Raw genomic sequence first — 19768 nt, forward strand, 5'->3', positions numbered from 1 at the left:
GCAGTTCTCTGTAACGTTAGTGGTATGCATGCTATCCCATATCGCCCAGCGATAGCTAGCAGGTAGAGCGGACCCTTTGGCCTAGCGAGGGCGATCCGACGTAAAGCTTGGCGGCGGCGGAGCCAGAGACCCCTTGCATGTTATGACGTCATGATAAAATAGAACCCGGATGGATGCCGTAGCGACTTCCTGAGGATCGAACTGCAAGTTCCTGATTTTGTTTTGTTCCACGATGTTTAAATATGAATATTTTCGGAAATTGTATAGTCTTTAGAGTTTTTTTTAAATGAATTAGTCCTATTGTTTGGAACCACAATTTTGATGTCAACTTCAAACAAGTCTACCGGTATTTGCCAACTCGCAAATATTTTTCATTATTTTCTTTTTTAAACATGAAATAAAGCTGGTTAGTGGTACACAAGTCATGACTGTATCGTTCGCCTCGAACATTGTGACTAGTAATTGAGTTTCTACAACTAAACCTTGAAAAACTTGGGAAGGGCTATCATGAAATCAGAGCTACCAAGACTCACGTAGAATGCGTGAGACATACGTCTCCCGATCTCACGCATGGCACCCATTTTTCTCACGCATCGGGTGAAGTGTGCAACTTGGGCCTTTTCCAGGTAATAAAGAGCACAGCTCGAAGGATTAAAGTGATAGTTGCAATTGAAGGTATATTTCCCTTTTGTCTTTCAAAATAAGTAAAAAAAAAAAATGCACCAGATCGCACCATTATAAGAGCTAAAAATTGAAAAAGCTCCTTGCCGTGCATGGGTCACTTCGCTCCCTCGGTCGCGCGCGCATGCGCCAAGACGCCGAGTCATGAAAATCTCGCTCATATAATTTTTGGGAACTTGGCATCTCTGAATCATTAACACAAAAAACAGGGCTATTTTTCCTAAAATCTTGTGACGTGATGGCATCACCTCTGTGTTAAAGAATGAAGTTGCAATTAGCATCACTATCCGAAATCACAAGCGAAGTTTTATATAAAACAGAGATGCCAATTTATACAGTTTCAACTGGCTGTGAGTATAGCTGCCAATGAGCGACGCAACTGGATGGGGAAGGGTAGGGGGGGGGGGCAGGCACATGGTTTCTGCAGAGAGTTTTTCCATTATTTAGGCATTAGAGATTGTGCAATTGGGTGCGTACGAGTTTGAGTGTATTTTACAGTAATTCTCATAATTATGTCTAACTCGTTAATATGAAAGATAGTCCTGAAAGAGTACTGTCATTATAATTATTTTTTGGCCCACATTTTGATCGACGGTGACTGAGTCCAAAACAGGATCATGACTTCCTCAGGGTTCCTGGATGGCACAGTGTTTAGAGACGTCGTTGGATTATTTGATAATAGGCCTATTTAGAATCGTAATATTTATAGCCGTAAGAAGACACAGCCGCGTGTGAGGTAAGGCCTACATCTTCAATCCAAAAACAACAACAACAACAACAACAAGAATAATAATGAGAGAGTTAACTTGCACTCGGTTTACAGTATATTAGCGGGCTGCTTCCCCTCCGATGTTTAGTCGGCCTATATCGATCTGTTTGTTGTTGTTTTTTCTGGGAGGCGTGAGATAAGTGATTGCTGGGCGGGTCGACCGTGACTTGGGCCTATATACTATGGGTCGCTGGAGCGTGGTAACTCACGCCGTATATGACGCGTCATAACTAGACATGAAGTGCCTATTATAAACACGTTTAATGTCCGACTTTTATTCATTCCATTTATTTCATTTCCAACAACGCAAAACATTTACATACACAATATATCAACATAAGGTAGTAACAAGGGAAAACACGTGAAATTAACAATACTATACGCATCACATAAGCAGATGAAATAATTGAAGTTAAAGTTGCAGGAAATTGAGGAGGCGTGCTAAAAAGCCAATCCTGTATTTTGCAGTCTCCTCGTATATAGACAAAATAGCTTTCACATGAGAACTTCTCCATGTCTGCTCGATATTACCCTATTGATAGGCACGGGCTGCGAAACCGGCGTTAGCTGGGGTTGGGTGGGAGGGGTGGCAATGTAACTCTTGCAAAATGAGGCCTCCATCCATTTCAAGCTTAATCGCTTATGATGGTGGTCTCCTGCATTCAATTATCTCTGTTGTTTACTGAAAAATACTGTATATTTTATTTTATGTTTCTGTGTATCTACATTGCTCAATGCAATCACCTATGTGAATCTATTTATGTACTGTTATCGATTTATTTCACTGCACTTGTTATTCTTTGTCTTTGTACTTTTTGAAGTTTGCATTCAAATTGCATCTGATTGAATGCAGAAATAAAAGCAAACAAACAAACAAACAAAATCCCGGGATGCCAAGTTCAGAAAATCTTTATGAGTGAGATTTTCATGACTCGGCATCGCTCGGCATCTCGGCGCGCGAATGTGCCAGCGAGCGAGGGTGTGGGAGGGGTTTTTCCCCCCTTTGGCCTCCCACGGTAGGGAGCTTTTTCAATTTTTAGCTCTTAATGGTGCTAACAGGTGCATACTGAAATGACCATTTTTTCACTTATTTTGAAAGACAAAAGGGAAATGTACCTTCAATTGCAACTTTCACTTTAATCTTTTGAGCTATGCTCATTATTATAGGCCAAAGTTGCAGACTTCGCCCGATGCGTGATAAAAATGGGTGCCATGCGTGAGATCGTGAGACGGCCCCTAAATGCTTGAGTCTCACGCAGAATGCGTGAGACTTGGTAGCTCTGAAAATCGTTGGCCAGCATATGCACACCAGTGCTATGAGAAGTCACGATAGGAAGACCAAACGACATAATTTCAATTACATGTTATTCTGAAACCACTCGGCTATATTGATTCAGTAATTGTGAAGTAAGTATAGATGCTTTCCTTTACGCCACTGATATTACGTTTCTAATATGTTTTATTTGTTGCACTCTAGCATCATTGTGTTCTTCAATCGAATATTGTGAGACTAAAAACCTTGCCACATCTAAGCAAGAAAGTCGAGTTCCAATCAATCGCAAATAGCTATTGCAAACTTTTAATTGCAATATGATCAATTGCAACTTGCAAAGTGCCGTTGCAAGAAGGGAGCGTGCAATTAGTTGCAATTTTGCGATTGATTGCAACTTTCTTGCAACTCCCTCTAAATTTAACAAGACTTGAATCATATTGTTGCTAATATAGGGCCTATGGCCTATATTATCACGCACGATTTTTGTCTTCCGGTCTGATTTCGACATCATTTTTATGTGAAACAATTCATAAGCATTATTTTGTTCGGAATTGAATACAATAGATTGGTAATAAAAAAAGATATACCGCATCTTCATGCAGGTTAATACCAAACAACTATTATTGAAAAAAAAAATCTGCGTTGAGGTAAAACATTTCACCCGTGCCGACGAAATAACAAGATTGATATTTTGGTCCCTCTCTTCCCCAGGACCCAATAGACATCGATAAAATTAAGAGGCCAGCTGATAGCCAAACAAAACATTAGTTAAAATTGTATGGGGGGGGGGGGGGGGGTTAATGCATGCCAGAAAGATGGCTGAGGGTCCTCGCTCCCTTCCCTGCATGTTGTACAACAATGTTGTAAAAGGACAAAGTAGTAACACCACGGGTGCCACGGGTATTTTACGCACCTGCGCTGGTATACCAACTAGTTTTGAAGCGCGCCATCATACGGTCAGTCTCGATGGGAAATCACCAAATCAGAAATTTTTATAGAAACCCGCATTGGCAGAAGTCATACTTGGTTGATTTTTATACTGTCTCATTTGTTTGTCCATTAAAACCTTCTATATTTAGATTTTTGGTCGATAATCCAGCAACTACAACTCCTCCCACCCACCCCCCAAAAAGAAATCGATGCAAGACTTTAATGAGGCAAGTATATCGATGCATATCTAACATTTTTTCATTGAGAAAATAAATATGAAAATAAATTAAATTGAAATGTAATGAAATGACACCTGAAGAGTTTCAAGGGAGCTTTTATAGGAAAGATCTAATGTGTTCAGAGCACATGGGAGACTTACATGGGGTGACGACATACATAACTGTGCATGAGGTGGTTTCTTCTATTAAGTCACTGTTTCAAAACTGTTTCTAAAGGAAATGTGAGTCCAATGTAATATGATGAAACATCTACCATTGTGTTCGCCTGATTTTACTCTGCTTAACAGAGCAAACTTGAACACGATGTGAATTTGAACTAAAAGATTACAACCAATGAGGTTAGTGGTACAAACATTAATGGTACCACTCATTTTTTTTTTTGTATACCCGCACGCCTCCCATTTTATTCTGTTCTACTTCTATGTATGCCTATATTAATGTGTGTGTTGGGAGGGGGGGGGGGTTGAGAAAGGAGGGTTCTTCGTTCGCTTGAACAGTGAAATTAGGTAGGGGCCTATATCAGTCTAGTGTCCTAAAACAGTTAAAAGTCATTTCAAAAGACATATACATCCAATGGTCACTAATTTTTATCGCTTGTTTCGAATATGCCCGGAGCCGACTTATGATAGTATATTTTGCATTCGCCACTATGTTTAAAAAAACACTTTGAAGATTACGTAAAAACATACTTAGGCACTTATAAGACATTTCCATGTAATGTTGTGGTGGTAGTGCGTATACACTATAATAATAGTATCATTATTGTTATCATCGTTAGATCATTATTAGTGTCCGTATTAGTTGCCATTATCATAATTTTTCTATATACATGAGACTGGGTTTCCCGATTGTAAACACATTCTTAACACGTGACATCAACACATGACCAGTCTTGAGCCATCGCAATTAACAATGTCGAATTTGTGTTTGCTCCAATAGGCCTATATAATATCCTCAGGTTCAGTAATAATCAAACACCAATATATCATGCGAGCAGTGATGCAGTGCGTGACGTACTTTGAAGTATAAGGGACTGCACTATAGCGATATAGCGAAGAGTATAATATAGTGCAATGACGAAGTGAGTGTATTATAGTGTATTGGCGGAGCAAAGTGTAACAAAGTGAAATGTAACGGAGTGCACACTGGCGAAGCGAAGTGTACAAAGCGAATTGAACTTGAGCGTTTTAAGGTAACAAAGGGAACAATACATTAATTCATTTCAATTGTTGATGCTAAATAACGGGAGTTGAGCATTGACGTTAAAGAGATCTATATGACGCCAATACAATCTACTGTATTATTATGTTTCCACTGTACCAGCGCAGGGTCATGCCCGCGAGTTCAACATTACAACACGGGTCTGTTTCGTGGGCCTTGTTTGCTTAGTGTCGCAGTCATGGGCAGAATGACTTGTGGGCTGTATAACTCGTGGGCTGTATGACTCATGGACTGTATGACTCGTGGGCTGTATGATTCGTGGGTGTCGAACTTGTGACGCGCACCTCTCTCTACCATTGTGAACAACAGCAACAACAATAACAAAGCAGACAAATTAATAATCAGTGGCGGATCCATGAGGAGCGCAACGGCCGCTTCCTTTATTTTTGTTAAAACAAAAGAAATGAAAAAAATGGAGGGGGCGCGTGCGCCCCCTTTAATTTTGAAAAAAGGCTCCCCCTCCCCTTTACGGAATTCCTTGGATCCGACCCTGATAATATTGAGAAGGTATACTCAGTACATTTTTTTAATATCGTTTTTCCATCAACGTGTCCATGAAGAGCTTTCATAGATCAAAACTTTTTTCGATGCCCCTAATTGGTTTAAACAAAAAAAAAAAAATAATAACAAATTTTATTCAGGAACCATGGACCGAGTGGCATCAGATCACCTCAGATATGTTCCTCTCTTTTCGGTCGTAAACTTTTAATATTAAAAACCCTGTTGTTGTGTGTAGCAAATATATTATCTTATACGCTGAACACATATAGAAAACAAAGTTATATCACTTAATCCTGAACGGGATATCAAAATTGAAATAAACAAATAGATCTATAACGTTGAGTGTCCACTCGTCCTTGTGCAATTATGATAAAGAGGACAAAATATGCTCAACATTTTATTTTGTTTATAAGAGATACACTTTTTGTTTCGATTGCTGTATGTCTCAAAGTATATACGGAGTCATGCGTGTGTTATTCCCCTATACCATGCAGTTATAGAACCTACTGGGCGTTATACTGTTTAGACAGGGAGGTTGGAGATGAAGAGATTTCACCTCTAGTGATATACTCAATAACCAACAATGGTGCGTGGCATATTTCTGACCATGTGATACCGAGGTACAATGCAGTTGAAGAATAGATATCACCAGAGCATGTTCTGTCTTATTCTATAAAAAAAAGAGAAAAACTCCGCGGAGAACGCATGATTTCACACCAGTTTTATTCTGCCATGAAATTATTTTGAAAGAGATCGCGACAGGACATTGTTGTCTACGGACCCCTGATGGAGGTCGTGCATGAGTGAACGGGAGTAGTATATACATGTACCCGTTCGCACCTCGTGGAGCAGTGGAGCTGTGGAGCGGTGGAGCTCCACAGCTAATGAATATTAATGAGCTCATGAATAGTAATGATCATGAATATGTATGAATATGTATTTATGTAAATGTACATGCATTATGTATGAGTGTGAGATATAATAGTCTGTGAATGGGTGTGGCAATAGCAATAATGAATTGTGGAGCAGTGGAGCTCTATGACCTAGCATATCATATTAGTGAGCTTAATTTATGAATATGTATGATTATGCAATTATGTTAACATTGTATAAACTATGCGTACGCGGTGGAGCTATGGAGTTGTGGAGTTGTGGAGCGGGAGTGACTCTCTTGCAACATGGCTAGTGTGGAGTGTATGTTGTGGAGTCTATGATTTTTTGCACGTATACAGTTGATGCGAATATAATTATGCAAATGCGTATAACAGTAAGGTGCGAAGAAATGAACATTATCAATAATAAATTGTGGAGCTGTGGAGCTTCAAGATGACCTAACGTATGAATATTAATGAGCTTAACAATGAATATGTATGATTATGTATTTATGTAAATACACATGAATTATGTATAAGCTGTGGAGCTATGGAGCTGTGGAGCTGTGGAGGTGTGGAGAGTGACTCTTTGCAACTGATGGTATGCCTGGTGTGGAGTGTAACTTTGTTGTGGAGTCGTATGATTTTACACGATGATATGAAAGGGTAAATTAAATCAGCATCATATGTAAAGATTAAATGTATGACACAGATACGTTTAGCTTGTGAATGGGCGTGACAGTAACGCAAGTGGGCTTAAGTACATTTCATACTACTGTGGAGCTGTGGAGACTTACCTTTTTTTTGCAACGGATTGTATGGCTTACAGTGTGGAGTGCATATTGTGGAGTCTAGTTTTTTTGTTTTTTGGGGTTTTTTTTGCTATTTTTTTTGTGTGTGTTTGTTTGTTTGTTTGTTTTTCTGGCACGATGATACGAAAGGTTGATACAAAGTAAATGCGAATGCATATACCGGTAACGTATGAAGGATTAAGCATCATCTACAGTGAATTGTGGAGTAGTGGAGCTCCAAGACGACTAATATATGAATACTGATAAGCTTTATTCATGAATATGTAAATATATAAATTATGTTTGGGCTAAGGGGCTGTGGAGCTCTGGAGCTCTGGAGCTATGGAGCTGTGAAGGGGTCTCTTTTTTTTCCAATTGATTGTATGGCTGGTGTTGAGTGTATGTTGTGGAGTCGTATGATCTTGAGCGATTATACGAAAGGTTGATATGAATATAGCTATGCAAATTCGTAGGATAAGGATAAGTCATCACCAAAAGCGAATTATGGAGCAGCGGAGCTCCAACAAGATGACCTAGCATATGAATATTAATGTATGCAAATGCGTATCAATAATGTATGATTGTAAGATTAAGCACGCTCAGGTGAGACTTGTGGAGCTGTGGAGAGCGAGACTCTTAAAATGATTTCTATGGTTATTGCGAAGTTAGGTTGTAGAGTCGCATGCTTGCACGATAATACATACAGAAAATTTCATATCATTACCGGTATTCGTGTAAATGTGTAAACACGACGTAGGATCATAAGTCATGAAGCAGTGAAGTTCCAAGATGATGCAAAAATGTATGAATATTCATGAGTGTTGACATCGCATGAACTTGAGGGTTTATGTGGAGTTTATGGTGTGATGGGGTTGTGCGCGTTTATATATGATGCAAGATTTTATATGAATTTGCATGACGTAATCTCATGGTGTGAATAAATGACATCAAAGGTGAGAATGGATTAGGATAGCGATATTCCTTTTTTCGTCGTTTCATCGTTTTATCGTTTCATCATTTCATCGTTTCATCTATTATTTCATCGTTTCATCATTTCATCGTTTCATCATTTCATCGTTTCATCGTTTCATCATTTCATCATTTCATCATTTCATCATTTCATCATTTCATCATTTCATCATTTCATCGTTTCATCATTTCATCGTTTCATCATTTCATCGTTTCATCATTCATCATTTCATCGTGTAATCATTTTGTCATTTCATCATTTCGTTAGTTCATCACGTTCATCATTTTATCGTACTAAATTGTGAAAGAGATTTAAGTCAGTTTTCTAAACAATGTTGGAAAAGCAAACATGTTGAAACACAAACTTGTATATAGTGTTTACAAGTGTGAAGTAACAGATAGTGTTTTGAACAATAATTGCGGAGTCGTATGTTTACCCGATAATACGGAAATGTGATATCATTGAAGGTATATTCATGTTTAAATGTGTATACACGATTTTCGCAAGATAACGATCGAGTACCCACTGAGCAGTGGAGTTCCATCATGGTGGATGACGCATGAAAGAGTGCTCATAGATGCGACTGTGACATGTGGGTTCTTTATCATGGTCACGACATCGTACATTGACCCAATGAGGTCTATATGGATGGTGTGATCAATAACTTATCTTTTTCTTAATATAACGAATAGGGGTTCAAACAACTCGAAGTCTTTCAAATATATTCGTGAAAGAATACGCGGGAAAAAAATTACAAGAACAAAAATGAGTGATTGATGTAATCGACGTTTTGATATTTCCCATGTTCATGATACAATTTCTTTCTTTTGTTTCACTCTAATTACAAGTCGCACCTAGCTTCAATAGTTTACAAAAAATGTATCTTTTAATATCGTGTTATGTATAGTTGAACTTGATGAACAAAAAGATATTTCACAACAACATTTTGACATCGTAGTGTTTTCTCTCATGCATAACAAGCTGGTACTTGTATCTTGTACAATTTTCTCTCTCCCTCTCTTGTTGTCTTTCTTTCTCTCTCTCTCTCTCTCTCTCTCAAAAAAAAAAAAAAAGAAATCCGCAAACCACACGGTCATTAACATGCAATCATGTTTCGAGACGTAAGCATATCAGACGTTACACAATGATATTGAAGACGTAAAACTTATTTGTTAATTTTGTTTAAGAATGTGTTGTACAAATTTAAATTTGTTTTCGGTTTCGTTAAAGTTCAGCATGTTGAATAAACAACAACAACAACAACAGAAGTCGCACACTAGTACATAGATTTAAACAAAATGGCTAAATGACGAATATGAGTACATTCTTGCCTTTAGAGGAACACGATTGAATTTTACTCTCTTAATCGTCCATACACGCATAATGTATACAGCTACGCAAGGAGAAAAAATAAACACATTTAGTCTTTCGGTATTATACACACTTAAAGGCTTTTTAACAAAAAAAAAAAAAAGTTAGTACAAACTATTTACACATTGAATAGTAGAAATGTTGAAATGAAGAATATTGATAAATAAGTAACATATTACGATGTCAATATTAATTTTGTCACAAATACAACTTAGAGAACCGTTAATCAAGATAATGAACATTCGCTGACCATATGGCGTATATATTCGCTATATATACAACCGTCGAAGCTATGTATACTGTAGCTAAAGAACCTCCAAGGGAAAAGAAATACGCAAAACATAGTCATGAAATGGTAACACAAAAATATTAGTCTGGTTTTGCGCAGCATTATCGACTATTAAAAGAGAGACCCTGACCATGAACCGACAAACAGATTTCACCTGTTGAGACTCGTCTGCATGAGTCATAACTCTTACGTAAGAATGACCGATTGCGGAATTCCCCAGTCTAATGACGTCATTGTTAATTTAAGTATCGCTGGCGGGTGATTAGCAATAGCTTGTGTTATGCGGGCATAATATTCTTTGACAAAGAATGTATAGTGAATTAAGTATGTGCAGTAGACCAAAAGTCAGAAACAATCGCGTTCAACGGACTTGTTTTGTTTTGTATTGTTTTTCATCTTGTCATTTTCTAGTTTTGTTCTGTTGTTGTTGTTGTTTTCGCTGTTGAGACTGTGATTCTGCACGTAATTTAGTGCTGTGGAATAAAACGATATTTCATCACATCGAATGGAAAGCAAACGACAAAAGCGATTGATATCCTACAGAAACATCCAAAAATTTTAAGGTATACTCGTTCAAGTTTAAATATAAACTCATAACATTTGCCCACTTTCCGTCAAGGACTTTCAGTGAACACAATGTCAAATGAAGTATAGTCCATTGTGTTCAATCGAAATGAGGTTTAACACAGTCTTCTTTTACAATGGAATCACCTTTTTCGTATTTTTTAGGCTAAATATACCCCCTCTGTTTCCACGTCTATATAGCATGATAGAAATTACAATGTACGTACTTACGTATTTTGAAATATCCCAATGATAATCTGTAACATTGCGTAGAAATAAAAGAACAGTAAAAGCAATTCTCATTTCAGAATTATATTCTACATAATTCAAATCAAATTGTTATACATGACCAAATGACTATACACAAAATAGGAAGTGTTCGTTAACACGATGATACGGACACGAATAGGAGTCACGAAATGGCGTAACATATACATGTATACAGATATACTAGTCTGGTTTTGCGCATCAGCATCGAGTAGATCAGAAGCGAGGCCGTGACTGTGAACCGACAAACAGATTTCACCTTTTGGGACTTGTCTCTACGAGTCATGTCTCTTGCGTAATACGAACGCACAATGGCGAAATGCCCTGGTCCAATGACGTCATTGTTAATTTAAGTGTAATTGGCGGGTGATTTAAATGAGCGCAATTGGACTTCGAGCTCAGTCAGGCGCTAATCTTTTACGGCGTACACAATAAACCACCTCTCGTCTCTCGTCTTTAATAGCGAGACTCTCCAGACTTTCAAGTTAGGCCTACCCATGTATACTATCTTTTGGAGTTAAGATGGAAAGTTCGATAAAATATACCTGTGAGCTGTGCAGCGCAAAGTTTTCAGCTAGGAGAAATCTCAGGCGTCATCATCGCATACATCATCAGGATCAGCAAGTATTACACGCATGTAAGGTGTGTGGTCAGACTTTCAAACGAATCGACAGCTTGAAGCGCCATGAGAAATCCCGGCACCATCATCAAAATATCCAAGGACAGGAGGATAAAACGACGGCCGGAGCTAGGAAATACATTTGCCTAACGTGTAATGCAGAGTTTTCAGTGAGGAGAAACTTAACCCGTCATCATCGCACATTTCATCAGGATCAGCGAGTTTTGTATGTTTGCAATACGTGTGGGAAGGCGTTTGGTCGACCCGACAGTTTAAGACGACATGAGAAGACACAACATCTTTCCAAATGTCATTCGGATGAGGAAAGTCAACGATTGGTTTGTTCAGAATGTAATGCACATTTTACCACGATCAGAGATCTCGAAGATCATAAGAAAACTCATTATCCAAAAGAAACTTATCTCTGTCACACTTGCGGACGAGTATACAATGAATGCAAAAAATTTGTGAAACACATTAAAAGTCATGGGAAACAATCTTCATTAACACCAACGTGTAAGCGGAAGTCTCCACGAGAGAATCAGTCAACAAGGCGAAAGAAGCGTAAGTACTGTATTCTTATTTGAATTTTCTGCTTGAATTAATTCTTCATTATCTCATATTTAAGGTTTCAGTAAAGATTTAGTGTTTATCAATGAAATTACCTTTATCTCCGTTAATGATGCACTCTCGAGAACTCTCTCTCTCTCTCTCTCTCCCTCATCCTGTTTAACAAGTGAATAGATAACTTAAATTGGAGGGGACATCTTTTTAGCAGTCGCCTCCATTTCCGACTCTTTATTTGTCATGATCTATTCAGTTATATTTTTGTCCATGCATTTCTTCATCTAGTATTATCATTTTCTTCTATCATTATTATTTTCCTGTAGAAGCGCTCAATAAGAAATAATTATTATTATCATTATCATTATTATTGTCTCATTGTAAACAAATGACATGCATTTAAATCTCATTCTGAGATGTAAAAGTCACGTTGTACTTTATTTCGTTTATATGCAATTGTCATATTGTATACTTTCATCGATCGGAAATGAAATAAAATAAAATGACTGAATAATAAATGCGTATTTTTTTTTGTAATTAGATTATCAATTGATTGTAAGTAGTTTTCATTTGAATGTTATAATGATGAATGTCAAATTAAGACCATTGTTTGTTCGTTTGTTTCTAGCACGGTGCCCTCAGTCTGACCAACAGTCCGACCTCAGTACAGATATCAAGCTGCCCCCGCACGTGGACCCGGAGGGATGTGTCGCCAGAATGTACAAGGAACACTGGTACAATATCAAGGACAGGCAATCACAAGGACGAGTACATAGATGGTACAATTTTCACCTCCAATCACTCGACAACACCATCTTGAAAGAAAAGGCTCGAAAAGTGTTTGAACTACAGTCCACTGCCTTTAAAATTAACGCTTCGTATGGATTTGTTTTGTTTAACAACGAAACGGAAGAGTGTAGGTACTATTACGCGAGTAGAAACACAAAGATTTTCAACGAACCATACGTTATCACAAATCACGCTTCGTTTGAAGGTTTCATTAACACATTCATTCACGAAGATGTTCTTGAATATGCCAGGTCCCTGCGCCCAAATTCCAAATGGGTGGTTCAACATATCACGAACGTCACATTCTACGTATTTTCCCTCATTGATCATCCCATCGGTAGGGGAATGGAGCTCCCACTGTACGTGCTAGATAACAAAGCGATCGTATCATTGGTCAAGAACCGAATGACTGGTAAAACGTACGACGACAATTTGTGCCTCTTTCGATGTATTGCTCTTCTTCGTGGTTGCAGTTCAAAATGTCTGGAAACAACAACGAAAGAATTGTTAAAGAGTTACAAACCAAATGAAGAAATAAACAAATTCCCAGGTGTTAAACTCAGCGAACTGAGTGACGTCGAAGAATTCTTTCAAATTAATATAATTGTTTATCAGTTAGTGCCTGTAGGTGATGAATCAATAGGTGGAGATTGTGGAAAGGAAGTCAACGATGTCTGTACCCCTACTGTTAGTTCGACTGAAACTGAAAAAGATTTATTCAGCAGTGAACAGACAGTGGCTGCTACACTCATTCGTCGAGGTCTGGATAAGTTTGCCGAGACACTGTACGTTAATCTTCACGACAGTCACTTCAGTTATATCATTGACATCGAGAGGTATTGCCGTAACTATCAATGTAGAGAATGCAACAAATTGTGGAAATCTCGAAAATCACTTCACCGACATGAAAAACTCTGCAGCGCAACAGCCACCAAACACGTTTTTCCTAAGGGGCTTGCAACATTTCACAACTCAGCCACAATATGGGAGGAACTAGAGGCTGAGGGAATTTTCGTAGAGGGAAGTAGGAGATTTTTCCCATATTTTGCTACATTTGACATTGAGAGCTATCTTGAAAAATCTAATGAAAGTGAATGCAAATCTGATGGTAGCCTACAATATACATCTCGACACATACCTTTGAGTGTTAGCGTGAACTCAAATGTACCAGGTTACAACGAGGCTTATTGCATGGTGTCGGATGGAAATCCCCAGACATTAATCGACACTATGGTGGCGTACTTACTAGAAGTCAGCCAACGATCTTTCCAACTTCTGGAACCACTTTATCAAGACGTCCTGGACAAGATTGACGTCAAAGCTGAGGAGATACGAAGTAGATTCTTGACTGATGGGGAAATATCTCCTGTACCCAAATACTTAACGAGACTGCGACAAAAATTCTTAAACTATTTACAAGAGTTGCCAGTTGTCGGATTTAACTCGGGTAAATACGACATTAATGTCATCAAGGAGTTTCTATACCCAACCCTTCTCGAAAAGGATCCTATCAACTACCTAGTAAAGAGAAACCACAATCACATGGCTATCAAAACTCAGCACCTACAATTCGTCGACATTTTGAACTTTCTTGCCCCAGGATTCTCTTTAGCTTCATTCATGAAGGCCTATGGATGCAAGGAAACAAAGGGGTATTTTCCGTACGAATGGGTAGACTCTCTCGCTAAGTTGAATGAACCACAACTTCCACCCATAGAAGCATTTAATGACACCCTTCATCGCACTGCATTGACCCCTGAACAATACAAGCAATGTCAGCGCGAGTGGAAAGACAACCAGATGTCCACTTTCCGTGACTACCTCGTCTGGTATAATAATCGCGATGTAACCCCATTCATTGAGGATGTAGAAAAGATGCGTGCTTTCTACGAGCATAGAGGTATTGATTTATTTAAGGACGGGATTTCTGTTCCGGGACTTACCATGAAATATCTGATGAAATGTAGTCCCGACGCACATTTCGGTTTGTTCTCAGAGAAGGATAAAGACCTATTCTACACTTTTCGCGAAAATTTAGTCGGGGGTCCATCGATTATTTTTCACCGCCATCATGAAAAGAACGTGACGAAGATTCGGGGAGTTAAAACGTGTCAGAAAGTGGTTGGCTTTGACGCTCTGTATCTATGGGCAATCATGCAGGACATGCCTACTGGACACTATGTGAGACGAAGAGCGGAAAACAATTTCAAACCGGAGAGCAGACATCCTATTGCGCAAGAATGGCTCCAGTATGAAAGTTTTAGAAGAGACATTAAAATCCGACACAATGGCAATCACTCCGAAAAAAGAATCGGCCCTCTCCAATTCCCCGTAGATGGCTTCTGCGCGGAGACTAATCAGGTCTTTGAATTCAATGGGTGCTATTTCCACGGGCATTCTTGTCATCTGACCAAAGGGGAAACACTAAACAAAAGACTGGGGAAACCTATGGAAGAATTACGTCAAAAGACTGAGGAGAAAAAGAAATACATTCAACAAATGGGATATCAGTACATTTCCATTTGGGAATGTGAATATCGAGATATGCGCAAGCACGACTCTACTCTCAGTGCGTTTCTCTCAGAACATTTTCCCCAAACCAAGCTTCGCCATGGAGCGTCACAAGCACAACTTCTCTCCGCTATACAGGAAGGACACCTCTTTGGGTTTGTTGTATGCGACATACACGTGCCAGACAAGTTTAAAGACTATTTCTCAGAGATGTGCCCTATCTTTAAGAATACAAACATATCGCGGGAGGATATCGGAGATGTAATGCGGAACTACGCAGAAAACCATGGCATTATGCAGACACCTCGACGTAGCCTCATTGGAAGTATGTTCGGGAAGAACATTTTGTTGTATACCCCTCTTCTTCGTTGGTACCTTGAACACGGTCTCATTGTTACCAACATCTCACAATTTGTAGAATACAAACCAAATGCTTGCTTTAAAACATTTGGGGAAGCTGTGTCAGACGCACGTCGTGCGGGGGATAGCGATCCGTGCAAGAGCATCATTGCTGATACAATGAAGCTGATCGGAAACTCCTCCTACGGGAAGACAATTACAAACAAGGAAAAACATCGCAATGTGAATGTGTGCGATGAAAATAAGGCACAAAAACAAGTCAATAGCACTCTGTTTCGGGATCTCAATCCTATCGGAAAAGACTGCTATGAAGTGGACATGGCCAAACAAAAAATCAAAATGGATCTTCCGGTTCAAATTGGACACGCCGTGTACCAAATGGCAAAACTTCGAATGTTGCAGTTTTATTATGATTTCCTCGTGAAGTATGTTGATCCTTCTGATTTTCAGATGTGTGAAATGGATACGGATTCTGCGTATATCGCCATCTCTTCGAAAGATTTTGAGGATGTGATAAAACCGAACATGAAAGAGCAATACGAAGAAGACAAAGGCAACTGGTTTCCTCGAAATGACTGTGTGGAAAATGCTATGTATGATAAACGAACTCCGGGTTTGTTCAAAGTGGAATGGGAGGGTGACGGAATAGTTGCTCTTTGTAGCAAGACTTACTACTGTTTTGGCCCAACAGACAAATTCAGTTGCAAAGGCGTCAGTAAGAGACAAAATGACATCAACAAAAACACTTACCTAGAGGTTCTCCATTCAAGAGTGTCGGGCGGTGGAACCAATTTAGGATTTCGTGTTGTGAACAATGGTGTCTCTACATACTCGCAAACAAGAAATGCCTTCACTTATTTCTATCCAAAGCGTAAAATCTTGGATGACAACATCTCCACGACGTATTTAGATATCTGAGTAAAAAAAACACGCAGTATCATCAGTCATTGCATACAATTATTTTCCATTCATACGTTTTCCACCCGGTAGTCTAACGAGAGAAAAGAAAATGATACAGATGCCTTCATTGTACAAAGTCGGACAATTGCAAGCGAGGAACAATTTTCCCGTGTGCGACGAATCAAGTCTGGAGAGTCTCGCTAAGACGAGAGACGAGAGGTGGTTTATTGTGTACGCCGTAAAAGATTAGCGCCTGACTGAGCTCGAAGTCCAATTGCGCTCATTTAAATCACCCGCCAATTACACTTAAATTAACAATGACGTCATTGGACCAGGGCATTTCGCCATTGTGCGTTCGTATTACGCAAGAGACATGACTCGTAGAGACAAGTCCCAAAAGGTGAAATCTGTTTGTCGGTTCACAGTCACGGCCTCGCTTCTGATCTACTCGATGCTGATGCGCAAAACCAGACTAGTATATCTGTATACATGTATATGTTACGCCATTTCGTGACTCCTATTCGTGTCCGTATCATCGTGTTAACGAACACTTCCTATTTTGTGTATAGTCATTTGGTCATGTATAACAATTTGATTTGAATTATGTAGAATATAATTCTGAAATGAGAATTGCTTTTACTGTTCTTTTATTTCTACGCAATGTTACAGATTATCATTGGGATATTTCAAAATACGTAAGTACGTCCATTGTAATTTCTATCATGCTATATAGACGTGGAAACAGAGGGGGTATATTTAGCTTTAAAAATACGAAAAAGGTGATTCCATTGTAAAAGAAGACTGTGTTAAACCTCATTTCGATTGAACACAATGGATTATACTTCATTTGACATTGTGTTCACTGAAAGTCCTTGACGGAAAGTGGGCAAATGTTATGAGTTTATATTTAAACTTGAACGAGTATACCTTAAAATTTTTGGATGTTTCTGTAGGATATCAATCGCTTTTGTCGTTTGCTTTCCATTCGATGTGATGAAATATCGTTTTATTCCACAGCACTAAATTACGTGCAGAATCACAGTCTCAACAGCGAAAACAACAACAACAACAGAACAAAACTAGAAAATGACAAGATGAAAAACAATACAAAACAAAACAAGTCCGTTGAACGCGATTGTTTCTGACTTTTGGTCTACTGCACATACTTAATTCACTACACATTCTTTGTCAAAGAATATTATGCCCGCATAGCACAAGCTATTGCTAATCACCCGCCAGCGATACTTAAATTAACAATGACGTCATTAGACTGGGGAATTCCGCAATCGGTCATTCTTACGTAAGAGTTATGACTCATGCAGACGAGTCTCAACAGGTGAAATCTGTTTGTCGGTTCATGGTCAGGGTCTCTCTTCTAATAGTCGATAATGCTGCGCAAAACCAGACTAATATTTTTGTGTTACCATTTCATGACTATGTTTTGCGTATTTCTTTTCCCTTGGAGGTTCTTTAGCTACAGTATACATAGCTTCGACGGTTGTATACACTATAGCGAATATATACGCCATATGGTCAGCGAATGTTCATTTTCTTGATTAACGGTTCTCTAAGTTGTATTTTGTGACAAAATTAATATTGACATCGTAATATGTTACTTATTTATCAATATTCTTCATTTCAACATTTCTACTATTCAATGTGTAAATAGTTTGTACTAACTTTTTTTTTTTAAAGCCTTTAAGTGTGTATGATACCGAAAGACTAAATGTGTATTTATTTCTCCTTGCGTAGCTGTGTAGAGTATGCGTGTATGGACGATTATAAGAGTAAAATTCAATCGTGGTCCTCTAAAGGCAAGAATAATTGTACTCATATTCGTCAACTCGCCGTTTCGCCGTTTCGTCATTTTCGCCATTTTGTCATTTCGCCATTTTGTTTAAATCTATGTACTAGTGTGCGACTTCTGTTGTTGTTCTTGTTCTTGTTTATTCAAAATGCTGAACTTTAACGAAACCGAAAAAAATTTAAATTTGTGCAACACATTCTTAAACAAAATTAACAAATAAACGACATGATAGTCGCGATACTTTACAACTTAAATATCATAATGTAACGTCTGATATGCTTACGTCTCGAAACATGATTGCATGTTAATGACCGTGTGGTTTGAGGATTTTTTTTTTTTGAGAGAGAGAGAGAGAGAAAGACAACAAGAGAGGGAGAGAGAAAATTGTACAAGATACAAGTACCAGCTTGTTATGCATGAGAGAAAACACTACGATGTCAAAATGTTGTTGTGAAATATCTTTTTGTTCATCAAGTTCAACTATACATAACACGATATTAAAAGATACATTTTTTTTGTAAACTATTGAAGCTAGGTGCGACTTGTAATTAGAGTGAAACAAAAGAAAGAAATTGTATCATGAACATGGGAAATATCAAAACGTCGATTACATCAATCACTCATTTTTGTTCTTGTAATTTTTTTCCCGCGTATTCTTTCACGAATATATTTGAAAGACTTCGAGTTGTTTGAACCCCTATTCGTTATATTAAGAAATAGATAAGTTATTGATCACACCATGCATATAAACCTCATTGGGTCAATGTACGATGTCGTGACCATGATAAAGAACCCACATGTCACAGTCGCATCTATGAGCACTCTTTCATGCGTCATCCACCATGATGGAACTCCACTGCTCAGTGGGTACTCGATCGTTATCTTGCGAAAATCGTGTATACACATTTAAACATGAATATACCTTCAATGATATCACATTTCCGTATTATCGGGTAAACATACGACTCCGCAATTATTGTTCAAAACACTATCTGTTACTTCACACTTGTAAACACTATATACAAGTTTGTGTTTCAACATGTTTGCTTTTCCAACATTGTGTAGAAAACTGACTTAAATCTCTTTCACAATTTAGTACGATAAAATGATGAACGTGATGAACTAACGAAATGATGAAATGACAAAATGATTACACGATGAAATGATGAATAATGAAACGATGAAATGATGAAACGATGAAATGATGAAACGATGAAATGATGAAATGATGAAATGATGAAATGATGAAATGATGAAATGATGAAATGATGAAATGATGAAACGATGAAATGATGAAACGATGAAATGATGAAACGATGAAATAATAGATGAAACGATGAAATGATGAAACGATAAAACGATGAAACGACGAAAAAAGGAATATTGCTATCCTAATCCATTCTCACCTTTGATGTCATTTATTCACACCATGAGATTACGTCATGCAAATTCATATAAAATCTTGCATCATATATAAACG

The 19768-nt window shown here is 38.2% G+C and overlaps 1 protein-coding gene across 1 annotated transcript; it reads left to right on the top strand.

Moving 5' to 3' along the window:
* Positions 1-11260: 11260 nt before the first annotated feature.
* On the top strand, positions 11261-16731 carry LOC139725647 (uncharacterized). The gene is made up of 3 exons (XM_071636742.1): positions 11261-11921; positions 12550-13546; positions 16572-16731. Exons 1-3 carry the CDS (start codon positions 11261-11263, stop codon positions 16729-16731), a joined length of 1818 nt encoding a protein of 605 aa, XP_071492843.1.
* The last annotated feature ends 3037 nt before the right edge of the window (positions 16732-19768 follow it).

Source organism: Diadema antillarum, unplaced genomic scaffold (assembly GCF_040938485.1).
Source record: "Diadema antillarum isolate AM-2024a unplaced genomic scaffold, OU_Dant_1.0 scf00000017, whole genome shotgun sequence".
In the NCBI taxonomy this organism is placed as follows: domain Eukaryota; kingdom Metazoa; phylum Echinodermata; class Echinoidea; order Diadematoida; family Diadematidae; genus Diadema; species Diadema antillarum.

Coding starts and splice junctions, on each gene's coding strand:
- LOC139725647 (XM_071636742.1), top strand. CDS start 11,261: ATGGAAAGTTCGATAAAATATACCTGTGAGCTGTGCAGCGCAAAGTTT. Junction 11,922..12,549: donor GTCAACAAGGCGAAAGAAGC/GTAAGTACTGTA, acceptor GTTTGTTTCTAG/CACGGTGCCCTCAGTCTGAC. Junction 13,547..16,571: donor TATATCATTGACATCGAGAG/GTATTGCCGTAA, acceptor TCCACCCGGTAG/TCTAACGAGAGAAAAGAAAA.